Source organism: Crotalus tigris, unplaced genomic scaffold (assembly GCF_016545835.1).
Source record: "Crotalus tigris isolate CLP2741 ecotype Arizona unplaced genomic scaffold, ASM1654583v1 scf7180000019405.536791, whole genome shotgun sequence".
NCBI classification, from domain to species: Eukaryota; Metazoa; Chordata; class Lepidosauria; order Squamata; family Viperidae; genus Crotalus; species Crotalus tigris.
Genome location: NW_024097522.1, coordinates 90,293 through 109,356, shown reverse-complemented (window position 1 = coordinate 109,356; position 19,064 = coordinate 90,293). Strand labels below are relative to the sequence as shown.

At 43.4% G+C, this 19,064-nt stretch overlaps 2 protein-coding genes across 4 annotated transcripts in view; one reads left to right on the top strand and one right to left on the bottom strand.

Moving 5' to 3' along the window:
* The window catches only part of ALDH3A2 (aldehyde dehydrogenase 3 family member A2), a 31,932-nt gene extending 25,450 nt beyond the window's left edge, over window positions 1-6,482 (top strand). For all 3 annotated transcript variants that reach the window (XM_039362238.1, XM_039362240.1, XM_039362239.1), the window contains exon 11: window positions 5,951-6,482. In XM_039362238.1, coding sequence (XP_039218172.1) covers window positions 5,951-5,965 — 15 coding nt within the window. In that variant the 3' untranslated portion in view covers window positions 5,966-6,482. The remainder of the gene's footprint in view (window positions 1-5,950) is intronic.
* A 1,757-nt stretch (window positions 6,483-8,239) lies between these two features.
* Window positions 8,240-19,064, bottom strand: part of LOC120316531 (multidrug and toxin extrusion protein 1-like) — a 37,500-nt gene continuing 26,675 nt past the window's right edge. Inside the window, exons 11-17 of the mRNA XM_039362241.1 lie at window positions 18,075-18,183; window positions 14,705-14,780; window positions 13,701-13,770; window positions 12,420-12,552; window positions 10,797-10,891; window positions 8,971-9,082; window positions 8,240-8,792 (exon numbers count right to left, since the gene is read on the bottom strand). Of these exons, the coding sequence (XP_039218175.1) occupies window positions 8,581-8,792; window positions 8,971-9,082; window positions 10,797-10,891; window positions 12,420-12,552; window positions 13,701-13,770; window positions 14,705-14,780; window positions 18,075-18,183 (807 nt within the window). The 3' untranslated portion in view covers window positions 8,240-8,580. The remainder of the gene's footprint in view (window positions 8,793-8,970; window positions 9,083-10,796; window positions 10,892-12,419; window positions 12,553-13,700; window positions 13,771-14,704; window positions 14,781-18,074; window positions 18,184-19,064) is intronic.

Genomic DNA, 19,064 nt, shown 5'->3' with positions numbered 1-19,064 from the left:
ACCACTTATTTAACAACCGCGTCATCCTCGACTTTTAACGCTCACAATTGATCCCCAGGTTTCTGTTGTTAAGCAAGAGACCGTCATTAAGCAAGTTTTGCCCCATTTGACAACCTTGCCACTGTCGTTAAGTGAGTAATTGCAGCGGTTAAGTTAGTCACAGAGCAAATGTGGCTTCCCTGTGGACTTCGCTGGTCGCAAAAGGGGGATCACATGACCCCAGGATGCTGCAACTGTCATAAATATGAGCCAGTTGCTGAGCGTCTGAATTTTGGTCACGTGACCGTGGGGGGGGTGCTGTGATGGTCGCTAAGTGTGAAAAATGGTCACTTTTTTCCGTGTCGCTATGACTTTGAACGATTGCTAAACAAATAGCTGTAAGTCAAGGACTACTTGTAAGTAAAGGAAGTCCTCAGCATACGACCGCAATTGAGAACAAAATTTCTGTTGTTAAGTGAGGTAGTTAAATGAACTGTTGTTAAGTCGAGCACCACCTGTAGTCCTTTTCAGCGGCGCCGAAAAAGGTGAGTTATGACCAATTGCGCACCTTCGCAGCATCCCCGTGGTCATGTGATCAAAATTCAGATGCTCGGCAACTGGCATGGACTTGTGACTGTTGTAGCATCCTGGGGTCAGGTGATCACCCAATGGGAGCTTCCCTGGGCCTTCCAACATGCCCAGTCAATGGGGGAAGGCAGATTTGTTTAAGAGACCGTTTGTCTTACTTCATGACCACCATGAACAAATTGTAAAATGAGGCTGTCAAGAATGAAACTTTGGCAGCTACATGCCTTTTCGTTTTGACTTGCCGTTAGAGTAAAATAGAATATCAGAGTTGGAAGGGACCTTGGAGGTCTTCTAGTCCAGCCCCTTGCTCAAGCAGGAGAACATATACCATTTCAGACAAGTGGCTGTCCAGTCTCTTCTTAAAAACTTTCAGCGTTGGAGCATTCACAGCTTCTGGAGGCAGGTGGTTCCACTGGTTAATTGTTCTCACTGTCAGGAAGTTTCTCCTTAGTTCCAGGTTGCTTCTCTCTTGGATTAGTACAATTTCATTAGACTTACTGATTAATTTTGAATCTGTAAATGACTGCCTATAAATAAACTCTTCTTTAATATAGAATAGAATAGAGCTGGAAGGGACCTTGGAGGTCATCTAGTCCAGCCCCCTGCTCAAGCAGGAGAACCTATACCATTTCAGACAAGTGACTGTCCACTCTCTTCTTAAAAACCTCCCGTGATGGAGTGGCCACGATTTCTGGAGGCAAGCTGTTCCACTGGTTGATTGTCCTCAGGAATTTTCTCATTAATTCCAGGTTGCTTCTCTCCTTGATAAGTTTCCATCCGTTGCTTCCTTTTATGCCTTCAAATGCTTTGGAGAAGAGCTTGACTCCTTCTTCTTTGGGACAGTCCCTGAGATACTGGAAGACTGCTATCATGTCACCCCTGGTCCTTCTCTTCATTAAACTATTCCAGACCATCTCAGACAAGTGACTGTCTAGCCTCTTCTTAAAAATCTCCAGAGATGGAGCGCCTACGATTTCTTGTGGCAAGCTGTTCCACTGGTTGATTGTCCTCACTGTCTAGAAGTTTCTCCTTAATTCCAGGTTGCTTCTCTCCTTGATCCGTTTCCAACCGTTGTTTCTCGTCCTGCCCTCTGGTGCTTTGGAGAACAATGTGACCCCCTTTTATAGGAGGACTATACTAAAGAAAACCAAGGTAGAATTACGGGCAGTCCTCGACATACAGCAGTTCATTTAGTGACCGTTCAAAGTTACAGCGGCACTGAAAAAAACTGACCCTTTTTCCCACTTCATTTTCTCACATTTCACCTTCCTCCAAATCAGCCCCAAATCCTTCTGCTGAAGGCCGCCCTGTCGTAACGCCAAGGGTTCAACCAACGGCCGTATGTCGAGGACTGCCTATCCTCTCGTTGATAAGGGCGCCTCACGGATTTTAGGAAGCTGAGCAGGACTGTATCAAGTTTAGCCTTTGGATGAGAGACAACCAGGCAATCTCTCAGCTGGAAAATAGCCTGGGAATTTGGGGGGGAAAAAAAAAAAACACATGCCGGAAAACAGCAGGGCCGGCTCACTCCAGATTTCTGCCAGGAAAAGAGGATTAAGGGTCTTTAGGATGGGATCAGGAGCTACCCTTGATGTGCAGAGCTCAGCTCAAGTTGATGTGCAGAGCTCAGCTCAAGTTGCAGCACCTGTCAGTCCGTCTGATGATGAGGGGGCCAGAGGCTAAAACATACGAAGAACAGTTGCCAGATTTGGGTATGTCCAGTCTAGAGAAAAGAAAGACTAGGCGGGATATGATGGCAGCCTTCCAGTATCTCAGGGGCTTCCGTATTCTTTCATTATTCTGTTCTATTCTATTTCTTTTCTATCCCATTCTTTCATTCTATTCTATTTCTATTTTTTTCTTTTCTATTCCATTCTTTCATTATTCCATTCTATTCTGTTCCGTTCTATTCCATTCCATTCCATTCCATTCCATTCTTTCATTATTCCATTTCATTTCATTCCATTCTATTCTATTCTATTCTATTCTATTCTATTCTATTCTATTCTATTCTATTCTATTCTATTCTATTCTTTACTTGGACTTCAGTAAGGCATTTGATAAAGTAGATCACAACCTACTACTTGACAAGATAGAAAAATGTGGGGTAGACGGAACCACCACCAGATGGATCCGTAGCTGGCTGACCGGCCGTACTCAGCGAGTGGTCCTCAATGGAACCGCATCTATATGGAGGGAAGTGTGTAGTGGGGTGACCCAGGGCTCTGTTCTGGGCCTAGTACTCTGCAACATCTTCATCAACGATTTGGATGAAGGGATAGATGGGGAACTCACCAAATTTGCAGACGACACCAAGCTGGCAGGAATAGCCAACACTCCAGAATACAGGCTTAAGATACAGAAGGATCTGGACAGACTTGAACACTGGGCACTAACTAACAAAATGAAATTCAATGGTGAAAAAAGCAAGGTTCTACATTTAGGCAAGAAAAACCAAATGCACACGTACAGCATAGGTGGCACCATGCTCAATAGTAGTAACTGTGAGAGGGACCTCGGAGTCCTAGTAGACAATCACTTAAATATGAGACAGCAGTGTGCTGCAGCTGCCAAAAAGGCCAACACAGTGCTAGGCTGCATTAACAGAGGGATAGAATCAAGATCACGTGAAGTATTAATACCACTCTCCAATGCCTTGGTAAGGCCACACTTGGAATACTGCATCCAGTTTTGGTCACCACGATGTAAAAAAGATTTTGAGACTCTAGAAAGAGTACAGAGAAGAGCAACAAAGATGATTAGAGGACTGGAGGCTAAAACATATAAGGAACGGTTGCTAGAATTGGGTATGTCTAGTTTAACGAAGAGAAGGACAAGGGGGGACATGATAGCAGTATTCCAATATCTCAGGGGCTGCCATAAAGAAGAGGGAATTAAGCTATTTTCCAAGCACCTGAAGGCAGGACAAGAAGCAACGGGTGGAAACTCATCAAGGAGAGAAGCAACCTAGAACTAAGGAGAAACTTCCTGACAGTGAGACCAATTAATCAGTGGACCAGCTTGCCTCCAGAAGCAGTAAATGCTCCAACACTGGAAGTTTTTAAGAAGAGACTGGACAGCCATTTGTCCGAAATGGTGTAGAGTTTCCTGCCCGAGCAGGGGGTTGGACTAGATGACCTCCAAGGTCCCTTCCAACTTTACTATTATTATTATTATTATTCTATTCTATTCTATTCCTATTCTATTCTATTATATTCTTATTCCATTCCATTCCATATTTTTTCATTTCTATTCTATTCTACTCTACTCTACTCTACTCTATTCTATTTTCATGAACTAACGTTATTTCAAAATGTAACTTATAACCTCTATATAATTTCTTGAATTCCACATATTCTATTCTTTTATTATTATCATGTTTATAATCATATACAGTATTCTGGCCATTTTGAGTATTATCCTAATTTTAGCTGACCCATTTTATCTGACCTCACTCAACGTTTCTTTGACGTCCCACCCCTGGTTCAGGTATGTCTTGACTTCTGATCACGGGTTGAAAAACCGTTCGAAGTTATGACGACACTGAAAAAAGGGATTCCTGGCTTGTCTTCGCACCGACAACCGTTGCAGCATGCCCATGGTCCCATGACCAAAAATAAAAAATTTGGGCAACTGGCGTGTACTTAAATGACTGTTGCAGCACCCCAGGATCACGCAATGTCCCATTTGGAACGTTCCCAGCCGGCTTCCGAGAAGCAGAGTCAGTGGGGGAAAGCCGAATTCGCTTAACAACCCCATGATTCGCTTAACAACTACAGTGATTACCTTAACAAAAGTGGCAAAAAATGGGTGATTTGCTTAACAACCGCCCTGCTTAACAACATATATTCTTGTCCCCATTACAATCGTCAGCCAAGGACTTGCCTATATCTCTGTCCCTTTTTTCAATGCAGACATTTAATATATAATTATATATAAATAATATAATTAAATATATTAAATGTATAATTAATTATATTAAATGTATAATTAAATATATTAAATGTATAGGGTTTCCTGCCTGAGCAGGGGGTTGGACTAGATGCCCTCCAAGATCCCTTCCAACATCATCATCATCATTATTACTATTATTATTATTATTATTACTCTGTTATTCTGTTAAGTCAGACATGACAAACACAATTTTTTTAAATTTCTCGTCAATATTCCAATTTAACCTTTGATATTTATAATTTTCAGAACTTGGGGTAACCCAAATTTCCCTTATTTCACTAGATAACAAACTATATAATATCGAAAATACACATTTTATCTATTTAAATATAATCTTGTTCTATTTCCTAAGAGTTATCAATTTCCCACCATATTAAATCGTCTACTTAATAACACAATATCCCCTTTAATAAATCAAAAACCATTAAATATATTGCCTAGATCAGACATGTCAAACACAACGCCCGGGGGCCAGATGTGGCCCGCAAAGCCATCCTGGAAACAGTGAGGGAATGGCCCCCGCTGCCTTGGCCCGGGCCCAGGCCAGCCGGGAACCAATGCACAATTTTGTGGTGGCCATCTATGCTGAAACGCATTCAGTCTTAGCTCCACAAGGCCGTCTGGAAACAGCGAGGAACCAGCCCCTGCTGCATTGGTCCCGCCCCCTGGGTGCATGCTGGGGAGGTGTCCCCCTTTGTGAGGAATGAAGAAATGCACCATGCTTTGACGCTTGCCCCAGTCCCCCCCTTCTGCCAGAGACTCCCAGATCTGTCCCACTCCTGCCCAGGCCCCCACAGGCACCCTTGACGCGAACGATGTAGAGCTGGCCATGCCCACCCAATAGGCCACACCCACTCCATCCACGCCCACCCAGTAGGCCGCACCCACCCTGGCCACCCCCCCCCCAGGGCAACCGCAACGCTGATGCGGCCTTCAATGAAATTGAGTTTGACACCCGTGTTAAGTGGTTCTCACAGTTATATCAATTTTTTCTCCAAGCAATAACATGAAGCAATTTATCACCCTGCAGAAAATGACTTAGTTAACATCATCATCATCATCATCATCATTATTATTATTATTATTATTCTAAGTGGTTCTCACAGTTATATCAATCTTTTCTCCAAGCAATAACATTAAGCAATTTATCACCCTGCAGAAAATGACTTAGTTAACAACAACATCATCATCATCATCATCATCATTATTATTATTATTATTATTATTCTATTAAGTGGTTCTCACAGTTATATCAATCTTTTCTCCAAGCAATAACATGAAGCAATTTATCACCCTGCAGAAAATGACTTAGTTAACATTATTATTATTATTAATCAATATAATAATATTATAATTATTGATTATAATTATTGATCATAATATCAATATTATTCATAATATTAATATTATTTATTCTCAATTTTCACAGGTTGTCCTTTTCTGAGAGGGAGATTCCGCAGCGGCCATAACACAACGTTGATCCAGGCGGAGTTGTGTGTTTGTGTGTATGCCTGTCGGGTTTTTCTAACACTAACTTACAAGAGTTAACGCAATTTCTTCTTAATCATTCAACACAGAGAGCAGAAGCACCAAAGGCCGATTCCTTGGGTGAGAATATATCTTATATAAATATATATTCTTCTATATCTTCTCTCCGGGAAGGGACAATTTGCACCAAAGAAAAGAGAGAACAGAATTTCAAGGAAAAGAGATTTATAAGCAGAGAAGCTAGAAAGAGGCCCCCATTGTTGAATTTTCAAGATATTTTTCTTAATTGAGTCTTTTTTAAAGGAAGCTTGTTCTGTGTGAGGTGGGGGGGAAATAAAATTTTCATTGCCTTTTGGGAGATAGCAGCTTCTTAACAATTTTTCTTTTCTTTTCTTTGAAAGGAGCAATCAAACCTTTTGCATTTTATAGCCGTGTTATGGCAGAGAATAAAATGGGGACCCGTTTGCACTGATTTTGATTTTTTTTTTAAGTGTTTCTTTGCTCTGAGGGCAAGTGATTTTGTCCTGGTTTGTCCTCCACAAAGATATTTCTGTATCTCAGGCTTGGCAGCTGGAACTTCAATTCCCCAGAACTACAACACCCAGAAACCCCAGCGGGTGGTGGCTGCTAGGCTTTGGAGTGGAGCCTCATGGAAAGAGTTCCAAGAAGTAAAAAATTCATTTTTCATTTAGAACAAACAGACCAGCTTTAATTGAATCGGGGGGCTGAAAAAGTTATTAGTTTTGAAACCTGTGGACTTCAATTCCCAGAACTACAACACCCAGCAATCACAGCGGGTAGTGGCTGCTGGGCTTTGGAGTGGATCCACATGGGAGGAGTTTCAAGAAGTAAGAATTCAGTTTGCATTTAGAGCAAACAGACCAGCTCTAGTTGGATTCGGGCCTGAAAAAGTTATTACTTTTAAGGCTTGTGGACTTCAACTCCCAGAATCCCCCAGACAATATGGCTGGCTGGGGAATTCTGGGTGTTGAAGTCCATCCATTGTTCAGCTGCCAAGCCTGAGAAAGGCTAGCCAGGAAGACGTCCGGAGCTTTGAGAATGATGTATTAGACCCAGATTCTATTCATCAGAGGCGCCGTGTTGCTGTACTTCAATTCCCACCATCCCCAGCCGCAATAAATTCCATTGTACAGGAGCTCCGATAGGGCAGTTCTTGAACGTAAATCCTGAGCGTGCAATATATGCATCCCTCGGCCAATAGTTCAACCCCCGTATGTGTGAAACGAGCAAACATCAAACAGACTAGGATTAATAGTAAGCGGATGGAGGGTTCCAACCCAGGAATGAAGCTACGGTTGGCGGAAAAGAAGAGAGAATTTTCCAAACGCTGGAAGCTGAGGCATAAACCCCGTAAACTAGCCTAATCCTATTTAGATTATGGTCTGTGTATAAATAGCGCTTCTGAGTTCCTAGATAAGATCCTCAGAGCTTTGTTGGATCAAACCGCAGCTAAAACCACATTGCAAAAGCCAAATGAATCCTAAATTAAATACTTTGCCTGCTGCATCGGTTCATCTCTTTAAATTAACCCCCCCCCCAAATGGCTACTGGCATCTGCAGGGCGGTCAAAAAAAGTCAAAATAGTGACCCTGTCAACGCTGCTAACATTGAATGTTTTTGCATTGAAAATGTACCTTTTGCTTTTAAGAGTTAGATGATGCTGGGAGGGGAGATGTGAACAAGAGTCCAGCTAGACATAACAACACCAAACCTAGGGTGAGGAACAAGGTTATTGTAACCAGAGCTGATAAGGATTTGGCCAGGCTGGAGAACTGGAGAGGAAGCCTGCACATGCTTCAAGCTAATTGTGGGAATGTGATTTATGACGGTTAATTGGAGGAGGGAATTGTGCTTGGATACTATGTGCTCAGGGGAGGGGAATTCAGTTTTTGGCTTCGATTATGCAGTGCCGATGTTATGCTACTCAAAATAAAGATTCTTTAAGGTAAACAATGCCTCGGAAGTTCTTTTGAAGAGTTTCATCTGTCGGAACCATGACAGACACCCCCCCCCCAATCACCCTTGAAGCTCCATCCTTGCGATCACAAGTAAACAAGGATAAAACTTGGGTAATGTGGGGTTGGGAGCCGCCATTTTGACTTTTTTGACCCCCTCGGGTCCAGATTTGTTTGTTTGCTAACCTTTTCTAACCTGCTTTTCTTCCAAGTCTATTTTTTTTAAAAAAAAAGCATAAACAGAAACGCACAAATTACTACTAAAAGATTTTATCTGGAAAGATTACATGGAATAAACGTGGCCACACGTCGGGTTATCTACAGCAGACAGCTGTGGGATGGAAATAAAACTTTCTTAACAACCCCCCCCCCCCAAAAAAAAATAGTCTTTGCGTCATTCGGGCACCTTGGCTCTGCAAGAACGAGCAAAACGTTGGCCAGCCTTCCCCAATGTTTGGCTTGAGATGGGCGCCCCCTGGTGGAAGCTCTGAGTATGACTCCCACTGGCGCCCCCTGTTGGATGAATCAGGCTGCTGGCGCTGGGCGTCTCACTCCTGTTTCCTTGCCTTGGATTCGAGGAGGTCTATTCCAGCCGCTAATTGTCCACCGTGAATATTCGTATCAATATTCCGACGGCTAGAATGCCCACGGCGGCAGCCACCGCCAGTCCCCGTCTCACAATCAGTTGTTTTGTGGTCAGAACTTGGCCTGTCCTGGGGACACTGGCTACCTTCTTGTCCGGCAAGTTTGGGCCATCTATGACAGTGAAACTCAGCAGCACGACGCCGTTCTGGGCATCGGTGAGTCCTGGAACAGAAAAGGACAGGTGGGTCTCGCATTCAGCTACGGGAAGTCCTCGACTTACGTCCGCAATGGAGTCCAAAATTCCCTATCTTAAAATCAATACTTTTTTTCAGGCCCGAATCCAACTAAAGTTGGCCGGTTTGCTTTAAGTGCTTTTGGGGGGGGGGGCTCCTTTGCTCACCTCCAAACCCTGCTTTGCCTTCGATATCGGAAGAAGAGACGGTTTTGTCTGGCCGGGGAGCCGAGTTCAAATCTTCCACCGGCTTCTGCGACAGTTTCGCACGGTGCTGTGCCTAAAAGGGAAGAAGGAGCCCGAACGGTAGAGATTTTATTAAATGTATTTATTTTTTTAAAAAAATTATATGGCCACCCAACTCTCACCACACAGTGACTCTAATCTGGGCTGTTTACAATCAGGAGATTACAGGTTTACTTAATTACTTGGCGTAAGGCACAGAATATGTAGATAACAGGAATAATATATAATATATATAAAAGGAGCACATATCGCTATGATACGCGTATGATGGAAATATATAGACAATTTCATAAGGCATGTGGAGTTCAAGAAATTATTTGTTGTTGTTAATTGCAAAGTCGTGTCCGACCCATCGCGACCCCATGGACAACGTTCCTCCAGGTCTTCCTGTCCTCTACCATCTTCTGGAGTCTATTTAAGTTCACACCTTTGAAATTACAGTTATAGAATAGAATTCAGAATAGAATTCAGAATAGAATTACAGAATAGAATAGAATTATGGAATGGAATGGAATGGAATAGAATAGAATAGAATAGAATTACAGAATAGAATAGAATTTGGACTGGAATAGAATAGAATAGAATAGAATAGAATGGAATAGAATAGAATTACGGAATGGAATGGAATGGAATAGAATAGAAACGAAACAGGAAGAATAGAATAGAATAGAATATTGAATAGAATAGAATATAGAATATTGAATAGAATAGAATAGTGAATAGAATAGAATATAGAATAGAATAGAATAAGGAAGAATAGAAGAGAATATTGAATAGAAGAGAATAGAATGGAAACATTGAATATAGAATATTGGAATAGAATAGAACAGAATATAGAATATTGAATAGAAGAATATTGAATAGAATAGAATACTGAATAGAATAGAATGGAAACAGGAAGAATAGAATAGAATAGAATATTGAATATTGAATATTGAATATTGAATTGAATTGAATAGAATATTGAACACAATAGAATAGAATGGAAACAGGAAAAATAGAATAGAATAGAACAGAATATAGAATATTGAACAGAATAGAATAGAATAGAATATTGAATAGAATAGAATAGAATGGAAACAGAAAGAATAGAATAGAGTAGAGTAGAGTAGAATAGAATAGAATATAGAATAGAATAGAATAGAATAGAATAGAATAGAATAGAATAGAATATATGGAATGGAATAGAATAGAATAGAATAGAATAGAATAGAATAGAATATATGGAATGGAATAGAATAGAATAGAATAGAATAGAATAGAATAGAATAGAATAGAATAGAATAGAATAGAATATATGGAATGGAATGTAATAGAATAGAATAGAATAGAATAGAATAGAATAGAATAGAATAGAATAGAATATAGAATAGAATAGAATGGAAACAGGAAAAATAGAATAGAATAGAATAGGAGCTGGAAGGGACCTTGGAGGTCTTCTAGTCCAACCCCCTGCTCAGGCAGGAAACCCTATTAATGACCGTGATGTTTGTGTAAGGACCACAGTGTTTGCTTTACTTAAGAACCGCTGTTAAAAAAAAACAGGTCATCAAACTAGGCGTGGTTACACGGCGACTTGTTTAATGACTGGCGTGAGTTATGACTTATAAGACTGGGCTGGTGATGGTCGTAAGTCGAGCAGTGCAAAACGAGCGAGAAGGACTGGGATGGGAAGGAAAACGGAACTAGAAATCGAATGCGGGGGGAGTGTTCCCTAGTGGTTGGAGCGGAGGAGGAGCCGGTATTACCTCTTCAGCTGCCTGCAGCCAGTTCATCCGGATAATGTAAGTGATGGAGCAGATACAGGGGATCAGGGTGCAAATCAGCATGCCCAGCCAAAACCCTAGGAAGAAAAACCATGGGGAGGAGAGACTGAAAAAAAATTGCAAAGTCCTCAGTTTACGACCATTTGTTTAGCAACCGTTTGAAGTTACAACGGCACTGAGAAAAGTAATAATAATGATGATAATAATAACAATAATAATAAAGTTGGAAGGGACCTTGGAGGTCATCTAGTCCAACCCCCTGCTCGGGCAGGAAACCCTATACCAGGGGTAGGCAACCTTAGCTCTTTTATGACTAGTGGACTTCAACTCCCAGAATTCCTGACCCAGCATGGGGGAACTATGGCCCCTTCGTGACTGGTGGACTTCAACTCCCAGAATTCCTGAGCCAGCATGGGGAAACTATGACCCCCTTCGTGACTCGTGGACTTCAACTCCCAGAATTCCTGAGCCAGCATGGGGGAACTATGGCCCCTTCATGACTTGTGGACTTCAACTCCCAGAATTCCTGAGCCAGCATGGGGGAACTATGGCCTCTTTATGACTTGTGGACTTCAACTCCCAGAATTCCTGAGCCAGCATGGGCGAACAATGGCTCCCTCATGACTGGTGGAATTCAACTCCCAGAATTCCTGAGCCAGCATGGGGGAACTATGGCCCCCTCATGACTGGTGGACTTCAACTCCCAGAATTCCTGAGCCAGCATGAGGGAACAATGGCCCCTTGATGACTTGCGGACTTCAACTCCCAGAATTCCTGAGCCAGCATGGGGGAACTATGGCCCCTTTGTGACTCGTGGACTTCAACTCCCAGAATTCCTGAGCCAGCATGGGGGAACTATGGCCCCTTTGTGACTCGTGGACTTCAACTCCCAGAATTCCTGAGCCAGCCATGCTGAGGGGAAAGGGAGAGGTTTCCATGCTGAGCCATGCTGTATGCAATGAAATTTCATTTTGATGTATGCCGATTGGTGTACATTCAAAGTGACAATAAAGTTGTTGTTGTTGTTGTGACTCACAAAGCAGCCGATATCCACACATTCTAGCTTGTTGTGTTGAATACTAAACCAACAATGAGTAGCGGGGCAACATTTTAGGGTCAAAACGCTCTGAGTTCGAAATTCGACGAGTTTCAAAGCAGTTGAGTACCAAGGGACTCCTGTATTAGTTACTTACAGCTAGTCCTCGACTTACGACCGATCACTTAGCAACTGTTCAAAGTCACTAAGTGGAAATGAAAAAGGGACTCGCATCCTAGGTTTGAAGTTGTGATGCCCCCCCACATGGTCACATGTCCATATTTTGGGCACTTGGCAACTAGCCCTCATTGGAAGAGTCCCCTCCAGCTGACCAAGATTTACGACTTTTTTCCCTCAAAACCAGCATTCCAGTTTCTGACAGAAACCTTCGCATAGCAAATAGTGAGTTTGCTTAGCAAGCGCTGTGAAAAAGATTGTAAAAATCAGATCCGGTCATGTGATGACCTGCTTTACGACTGTCACAACTCACGACCCCAAACGTGGGGCTCATTTATGGTTGTAACTTGAGGATTCTCTGAACAAGGCTGCCAGGCAACCTCTGCTAGTACCTATCATGCCAATTTTGGCGACGAAAAGGAGCACAACCCCCAAGGGCAGGCCGACGGTGTAGTAGCCCAACATGTTGAAAATGGCGCCCAGTTTCTGCCTTCCGGTGCCACGCAGCACCCCGCTGGTTGTGGCCTGCGAGAGAGGAAAAGGAGGATGGGTTACAAGAGAATTCTTGAACCTCTGCTTATTGAAGGTGTGTGGACTTCAACTCCCAGAGTCCCCACTGGGCTGGCTTGGGCATTCTGGGAGTTGAAGTCCACCCCTCCTCAAGCAGGCGAGGTGGCGAAATCTGGGAGTTAAAGTAAGGCATGCTGGCTGGGGAATTCTGGGAGTGGAAGCCCACCCCTCTTAAAGCATGCTGGCTGGGGAATTCTGGGAGGGGAAGTCCACCCCTCTTAAAGCATGCTGGCTGGGGAATTCTGGGAGTGGAAGCCCACTCGTCTTAAAGCAGGCTGGCTGGGGAATTCTGGGAGTGGAAGTCCACCCCTCTTAAAGCAGGCTGGCTGGGGAATTCTGGGAGTGGAAGTCCACCCCTCTTAAAGCATGCTGGCTGGGGAATTCTGGGAGGGGAAGTCCACCCATCTTTAAGCATGCTGGTTGGGGAATTCTGGGAGTGGAAGCCCACTCGTCTTAAAGCAGGCTGGCTGGGGGATTCTGGGAGTGGAAGTCCACCCCTCTTAAAGCATGCTGGCTGGGGAATTCTGGGAGTGGAAGTCCACCCCTCTGAAAGCAGGCTGGCTGGGGAATTCTGGGAGTTGAAGTCCATCTGTCTTTAAGCATGCTGGCTGGGGGATTCTGGGAGGGGAAGTCCACTCCTCTTAAAGCATGCTGGTTGGGGGATTCTGGGAGTGGAAGTCCACCCCTCTGAAAGCATGCTGGCTGGGGAATTCTGGGAATTGAACCCACCCATCTTTAAGCATGCTGGCTGGGGAATTCTGGGAGTGGAAGTCCCCACAATCCAGCCCACACCAGAGGCTATTTTCACATACTCCCTTAAGCCATGGTTTGGTTACCAGTGGTGTAACTAAACAAACCACAGTTGCCTAGGATTACCTAATATATTTGAGGATGGGTCTGGGGTGAACTCCTGCTTAAATTTAACCCTATCCTGGCCTGTGAAAAGAAGTGAAAAAAGTGTTGAGAGAAAAGTCTTCGTCATGGTTCAGTCCAAGCTGGGAATAAACATGGTGACTGCTTTAGAAAGAAAGCTGCAGTTTATTCCGAGCTTGGACTGAACCACGATGAAGACTTTTCTTTCAACAAAAAAAAAATGGACTCACGCAAAGAGCTTCAAACAGGTGGAAGGCGATGTAGACAGGCATCACATAGGCCACCAGATCAACCACTTCCCTGTTTGGACAAACAGAGTAAAATCAGCATCACCAGCAACATCCTCTAAGCCAGGGCTTTTCAACCAGTGGTACGGGTACCACCTGTGGTCCATTGGCACCTGGCAGGTGGTACGTGACCATCCTAGAAAAGGGGTAGCGGGGGAGGGGAAATGAGCTGAACCGGTGGCAGCACCGCACAAGCCTGAGCGAGAGATGGCTGGAGCTGCAGGGCTGTCAGGGCTCAGTGGAAGCGCCAGGATCAGTGCTGCTTTCCAGCTGATCCGTGCGTCTTCGGGACTGTCAGTGCACAGCGGAAGCACCAGGATCAGCGCCAGGCTCCAGCTGGATCTCAGTGCTGATCCTGGCGCTTCTGTTGAGCCCAGAAGAAGCGCCAATCAGCTGGAATGTTGCAGCCTCTCCAGGGTCTTGTGATTTACATTCAGATGCTTGGCAACCGATTCTTATTTATGACGCTCACAGTGTCCCAGGGTCATGTGAAGGGACCAAAACCTGCTGCAACCACCCAGCAGACAGGGGGAATAAAAACCAAACACCCCCCCACCCCACCCCCACTGCCAATCCTCAACAGAAATGCTCACAACAATGAAAACCTCGGACAGGAGGAAGAGCACGGCCGGGTGGGCAGGCAGGTGTCTTGCTCGGCTGTGGCTTGGGGGGCACTTTTTCAGTGCCATTTTAACTTTGAACAGTCACTAAGTGAACTGTTGTAAATTGAGGACTACCTGTATTTCATCACTTTTTTCCTTTTTTGGGGGGGGTCATCAAGTTTTTGACCCCTTGCTAGGCGACTGGTGGTACTCGGTTATTGCCATATCCTAAAAGTGGTACAATGGGTGAAAAGGTTGAAAAGCTCTGCTCTAAGCCGCGGGGGGGTGTCCAGTCTTTGCAGTTTTAAGACCTGCAGACTTCCACTCCCAGATTGTCACACTTACTTTTCACTGGTGAAAATGTAGGCCAAAACGTCTTTCGAGGCTGTCATCACAACACACATCAGAACGAAGAATCCCACTAGAGAAAAAAAAAAAGCAAAAAACATCAAAAAACATTATCTGCTGCCTATCCTGCTATCCAAAGCATTAGAAAGAGAGACATTAAGAAAAATCACAACAAAGTCCAGGAAAGGCAATTACTGTATGGTCCCCTTTAAGACCTGTGGACCATATTGGCTGGCTGAGGAATTCTGGGAGTTGAAGTCCACACGTCTTATAGGGGACCACAGTTTTATTTTATTTTTTTATTTTATTTTTTTTATTTATTTTATTTTATTATTTTATTTTATTTTATATTTTATTTTATTTTATTATTTTATTTTATATTTTATTTTATTTTATTTTATTTTTAAAAATATTTTATTGGTCTTTAACAATAATAATCTCCAGGGCCTGGTGTACAGCATGCTGTCTTGGTTTATATATTTGAGAATGAAAAAAAAGAAAGAAAAAAGAAAAAAAAGACAATAATAATTAATTAACAGTCAATAATGATTAAATTTGTTAATCCTATCATTAGTATATTAATTAATAATATATTTCTTTGATCTTCCCTTCTCCCATTTGCATTTCTTTCTTCAACTTTAAACAAATATAATTCTTCATATTTTCAATATATACTGTAAATGATTAATTATAGACATTTTTTTCATATTTATACAAATAGTGATAACATCTGTGTATACCATCTTTTATCAGCTTATATTATTCTTATAACCATCATCTCATTAGTTCACCATGCATCCTATTTTTGTAATTTTTAAGCTTAATTTCCCCTTTTTTCCAATCCATTCTTATCAGTCATGATTTTCTCAGTTTTAATCATCTAAGTATCCAAATTTTTCCATTTAGGTACACCATCCCAATATTTTCATACTTCATGTATTATAAAAATACTGTGCTTCTTGTCTACCTTACAACATCCTTTCTGATCAGCTTATATTTCACTTATGTATATAAAAGTTACATCATCCCAATATTTTTACATTTCATATACTGTATTGTAAAACATACTATATTACTTAAATCTCTTGTTCCTCTTGTTATAGGGCCCCTCTTAAAGGGACCATAGTTACTCACCACTGTGTTATACTATGGTCGCTAACTCAGAAGGATCTGCAAATGGGTGTGTCAAAAAAGTCAAGATGGCGTCAGTGATGGTGGGACCAAAGCCCCATCCATTCTTAATATTCACTGCATGTAAATACAATGTTGGGCTTCAGTTGTGTGGTGCTGGGCACCATCTAACCAAGGAGAGAAGCAACCTAGAACTAAGGAGAAACTTCCTGACAGTGAGAATAATTAACCAGTGGAACAACCTGCCTCCAGAAACTGTGAATGCTCCAACACTGGAAGTTTTTAAGAAGAGACTGGACACCCTATTTGTCTGAAATGGTATAGGGTTTCCTGCCTGAGCAGGGGGTTGGAGTAGATGACCTCCAAAGTCCCTTCCAACTTTATTATTATTGTTATTGTTAAACTAAAGTAGCACGATGAAGGACTGAGGGACTGTGAGAGCCATATCACAAAACATTTGGAAAACACCTCTTTTGTGTTATATCTACTTCTTCAGAATCCTACTCATAGGCTGTAGTTATGCCACAACATTGGGTTTGCATACACAAGACAACTTAAAGTCCTGCCAAGGATATGATTCCTAAAGAGAGGAATGTATCAGGTAGCTCAACAGCTGCAAGTAAGAGCGTTGTATTCCACAAGATCCATGTCCCCTGATCCAAGCTGCACTCATTTCTTCTCATCTTAAGGTTGAGAAATTGCAGAGAAGAGCAGCTAAGATGATTAAAGACCTGGAGACTAAAACATACGAAGAACGGTTGCTGGAATTGGGTAGGTCTCGTTTAATGAAGAGAAGGAGGAGGGGAGACATGATAGCAGTGTTCCAATATCTCAGGGGCTGCCCCAAAGAAGAGGGAGTCAAGCTATTCTCCAAAGCACCTGAAGGCAGGACAAGGAGCAACGGATGGAAACTAGTTAAGGAGAGAAGCAACCTGGAACTAAGGAGGTATTTCCTAATGGTGAGAGAAATCAACCAATGGAATGGCTTGTCTTCAGAAGCAACTAAGATGATCAAAGGCCTGGAGACTAAAACGTAGGAAGAACAGTTGCAGAACTTGAGTTTGGCTAATCTACAGAAAAGAAGGACTAGGGGAGAGATGATAGCAGTTTTCCAATATTTGGGGAGTTGCCACCAGGAAGAGGGGATCACCCCTATAGCAGTGATGGCGAACCTTTTAGAGACCGAGTGCCCAAACTGCAACCCAAAACCTACTTATGCATCGTCGAGTGCCGGATGGGTATGGCCCATTGGCTGAGTGTCGCCCATTGGCTGGGTCTAGCCAATTGGGTGGGCATGGCCCAGTGGGTGGGCATGGCTGCAGTGGTAACGACAGACTGGGTGGGACTAACAAGTTCAATCAATCAATTCCAACTTTGCAAGATCTTTTTTTTTCCCGCGAGAAGTTGAAATTGATTGAACTTTTTTTTTTTGCACACGGTGGCGGAGACCTAAAGCGAAAAGGTTTTATAAAACCCAGCTGAAGGCCTAGGACTGGGGCGACGGCGCGCGTGCCCACAGAGAGGGCTCTGAGTGCCGCCTCTGGCACCCGTGCCATAGGTTCCCCACCACGGCCATATAGTCTCCAAAGCACCTGAAGGCAGGACAAGAAACAGTGGAAGGAAACTAATCAAGGAGAGAAGCAACCTGGAATTAAGGAGAGGACAGTTACCCAGGAGAACAGCTTGCCACCAGAAGTTGTGGGTGCTCCATCACTGGGGGTTTTTAAGAAGAGACTGGACAGTCACTTGGATGGATGGATGGATGGATGGATGGATGGATGGATGGATGGATGGATGGATGAATGGAGAAATGGATGGAGAAATGGATGGATGGAGGAATGGATGGATGGATGGATGGATGAATGGATGGATAGATAGATGGATGGATGGAGGAATGGATGGATGGATGGATGGATGGAGGAATGGATGGATGGATGGATGGAGGAATGGATGGATGGATGGAGGAATGGATAGATGGATGGATGGATGGAGGAATGGATGGATGGATGGAGAGGGGGAAGGAACGAACTCTTCCAGAATTATGGGTGCTCCATCATTGGAGGTTGTCAAGAAAACCTTAGAGAACTCTTTGACCAGGATGGTGTAAGATCTCCTGTTTTGAGCAGGGGGTTGGACTAGAAGACCTCCAAGGTCCCTTCCAGCTCTATTCTGGCTCTGAAATGCTGGTTTATGCTTCCCCTGGCTTCCGTTCTTTCTACCAGCCCTAGGATGATACCTGTGCAAAAGATGGCGACCACCGATGACCTCCGGGCTTCTTCTGCCTTCCCGGCTCCTAAGGCGTTGCCCACTCGGACGCTGGTCGAGGCCCCGATCCCAAAGGGTATCTAAAACGAGGCAAACAAAGCAGAGCCGAGACTTAACAGAGAAGACAGACCTGGTGAGATGCCCGTTCAGTTCCTGTCTTGGTAAAGTCCTTCACCAGCCTGGATTTATTGATTCATATTTTTTTTATAGTCCTGGACTTACAACCATTCATTTAGTGACCGTTTACATTACAAGGGAACTGAGGAAAAGCACAATTTTTCACACTTATGATCGTTTGTAGCCATCCCCACGGTCGCACGGTCAAAATTTGGACGCTCAGCAAATGGCTCATACTTATGACGGTCACAGAGATCACACGATCCCCTCCTGACAAGTCAAGTCAACGGGGAATCCGGATTTACTTAACAACCGTTTTACTCACTTAACGGCTGCAGGGATTGGCTTAACTGCTGTGACAAGGCAGGTTGTAAAAAAAAGGGCCGAAGCTCGCCGAACAGCGGTCTCCCTTAGCAATGTCCGTTTTGGGCTCCATTGTTGTCGTAAAGCGAGGACTTTACCTGTATGGATGGTACTGACAGTTTAGCGGCCATAATTGGGCCCAGCACACCGGTCGTTCAGCGAAACGGCAACTGTGCTTATGATCTGACTTCCGCCTTTTTTTTTGCTTTAAAGTCCTGAGAAGGTCGTAAAGGCGAGGCTTTTTTTTCCTCATGGTTGTGAATGTCAACAGTCAGTAAACGAGGCAGCTGTTTAAAGAGGAGTATAGGTAGCCCTCGACTTATGACCACAATTACCACTGGAACTTTGGTCGCTAAGTGATACGGTCGTCAGGTGCCTGGTTTTACCACCTTTTTGGGTGGTCATGAAATGAGTCACGTGGTCGTTAAGCGAATCCATCTTTCCCCTTTGACTTTGCTGATTGGAAGCCGGCTTTTAACCC